Genomic DNA, 2519 nt, shown 5'->3' on the forward strand with positions numbered 1-2519 from the left:
GGTTTTAGTAGAAACATCCACCTAAGAGAAGACAAGCAAAAAGTAAATGCACCTACCCACCACAAAGAATACCCTACCCCCTTAATATACCATCTATAGTTTTCCCCAAACTAAGTGAGAAGCCTTAAGCGCATCATCAACCAAATCCACATTGAAAAAAAACTAAAGTAAACTCTATTAGATCACATGTATAAACCGATCCAAGAAAGAAAAAGCTATAACTCAGGAACTGCCAAAATCATGTTGCAATATAATAAGACTAAACAAAAATGCTTGGTGATATCATTACAGTCCTGGAGATAATAATGTCTTTGGAAAAAAAGTCTTACAATTTAGCAAAATTAAATATATCATAACTCAAACATGACAAAGCCATTGATCAATCCCAAAGAAAACAAAACTCTCCAACCAAAGGCTAAAAGAAAAGATACCAACCCATTTAGTCTCCCTTCTTCCTAAACGAGCAGCCCTCGGTTAGCCTTGCTCTTCCACCAGTGGGCTGGCACAAGATCGTTTGGCAGTTTCCACACACCACGACTGTCTGAGAGTGGCTGAATACAGTGGTACTGCATCAACATGGAAATCAAAACATCAAAATCACGAAGATCAAATCATTTGTTTGCACACAATTATAACTTCGCAATCAACAGGGAGGGAAGGATAAAACTTACATGTTGAAGCAACCTTGGCATTTCACATCCTACAACAAGACAGGAATACAAGAGACAAACAATTAACAATTAAAACTTGGAAAGGAAGGCACCAACAACGGATCAAATCAAGCGTGTGGTTCAACAAATGGGAAAATACACATAAGAGAGAACTAATATAAAAAATAGAATACCATGAAGAAAGAATTAGGAGACTGAACAAGACGCTTGAGCTTGTGCTTTCTCTTCTCAAGCTCAGCCGGAGGATTAAGCAAATCAATATCGTTCTGCAGAACCTACGCAGCACAAAATCACGGTAAATTTCAGTCACCGTTACTAAGGAAGGAATAAAACCCTAAAGAAAACAAAAAAATTCGAAGGTATATAACAGAAAAGAACGTCGTCTTTGTATAAAACACACACACATCTACGAAGAAATATAAATACATACAAGAAAACAGATCTGAAGTTCTGAACACAGACCAAGAAGAAAGAGATTATACTTACCATGCTGACAAAAAAAATAAGTAGCGGCAGGAGAAACTCCGAAGAAGAGAACCCTAGGAATGTGGCAGCAACAAACTCAGAGTCTGGCTAAGTTTGGCTGCATCAGATAAAACAAAAGAAAGAGAAGGATGTAAGTAGTGATGCTTATATACAGAGGGTTTACTCTTACCCAGCCCAATATGACAATATATAATAATGGCCCATTTGTTAATAATATCTGATATCTCCTTTTCAAATTTTGTAGGCTCGGGTTGGGTTTTTCGGCTTAGCCCAACCGCCAAAAAATATTTTGTAATTTAATACATGTCAACCCAAACAGCCAAAATATTATAGAATACTGATAATATTTTTGTGTCAATCATGCTAACGTGTACAATTTGGCGCCAAATTTCATGCCCATTATATATTAGTAATGGGACAAGTGTAACGACTGACACGTGATAAGATTGAAATTATAATTTTAATTTGTTTTGTTAAGATTAATTTGAATTATAATAATTTGATTAATAAAAAGATAACATGTCATGTATTGTTTGTTTTTTTTTTTAATTTAGTGTTAACTGTATTAACTCTAATAGTTATTAATTGGTTTTAGTAATTTACTTTTTCCAATAAATCAGACATATATACTCAATGTGACTATAAATAACCTAGTAATACTTAGACCCACTAACAAATTTTTATATATTATTTTACTGTCGAGTAAGGACATATCGAAGTCGACTTAAAATAAACAACAGATTATTAGAAAATTCTAATGCACAAAGTTCTCCAATAAACAATAAATAATTTAAACACCACTAAAATAATATTATATCAATGTTAGTATATAATTCTACTATCATCGACCGTATTTACTATACATGACTCATTCTTAAAAGTTATTATTCTACACACGTGTGTAGTCGTAATATAAATTCCGCTTGATTTCTCAATCAGAAAATTTAAGAAGATATAAACCTTCCCCTCGATCAGTTCATTCTCAAACATCTTTTGTCAAATAATTCTTGATTGAATAATGAATTTTATCACATTATAAAACAAATTAAATATAAAAGCTATTAGCACTTATAAAACTATTAAATCGCACTGTTTTTGATTCGTGCAAGGGTTTACTTATTAAATAAACTTAAAATACGAACAAAATATATTTTTAAAATAGACCTAGCATCACTTGAAAGAATCATGAAAAATAATCAACTAACCTTATCATCTATGAGAACCATTTCTATGTAAGCCGTTTTGCTCTTGGCAAATTTAGATGAAACTTTTCAGAACCTTATAATTCGTACCTTTATTTTTCAAATTTTTTCATCACATAATCTACCATAGGTAATATTATTGATAGAATCGTAGCTACTA

The 2519-nt window shown here is 32.2% G+C and overlaps 1 protein-coding gene across 1 annotated transcript; it reads right to left on the minus strand.

Annotated features, from left to right (window-relative positions):
- Nucleotides 1-230: 230 nt before the first annotated feature.
- LOC107494622 (40S ribosomal protein S27-2) lies at nt 231-1297 on the minus strand. The gene is made up of 4 exons (XM_016115664.3): nt 1158-1297; nt 845-946; nt 672-700; nt 231-566 (listed from the first exon to the last, which is right to left on the minus strand). The coding sequence occupies exons 1-4, from the start codon at nt 1158-1160 to the stop codon at nt 440-442; spliced, it is 261 nt and encodes an 86-aa protein (XP_015971150.1). The 5' UTR covers nt 1161-1297; the 3' UTR covers nt 231-439.
- Nucleotides 1298-2519: the final 1222 nt, after the last annotated feature.

This window comes from Arachis duranensis, chromosome 6, assembly GCF_000817695.3.
Source record: "Arachis duranensis cultivar V14167 chromosome 6, aradu.V14167.gnm2.J7QH, whole genome shotgun sequence".
Taxonomy (NCBI): Eukaryota; Viridiplantae; Streptophyta; class Magnoliopsida; order Fabales; family Fabaceae; genus Arachis; species Arachis duranensis.

Bases quoted from the DNA above. Each gene is read 5' to 3' on its own strand.
- LOC107494622 (XM_016115664.3), bottom strand. The intron at 701-844 runs GTATTCTATTTT...GTCTTGTTGTAG, and splicing joins CTCCTAATTCTTTCTTCATG to GATGTGAAATGCCAAGGTTG. The intron at 567-671 runs GTAAGTTTTATC...ATGTTGATGCAG, and splicing joins TGCCAAGGTTGCTTCAACAT to TACCACTGTATTCAGCCACT.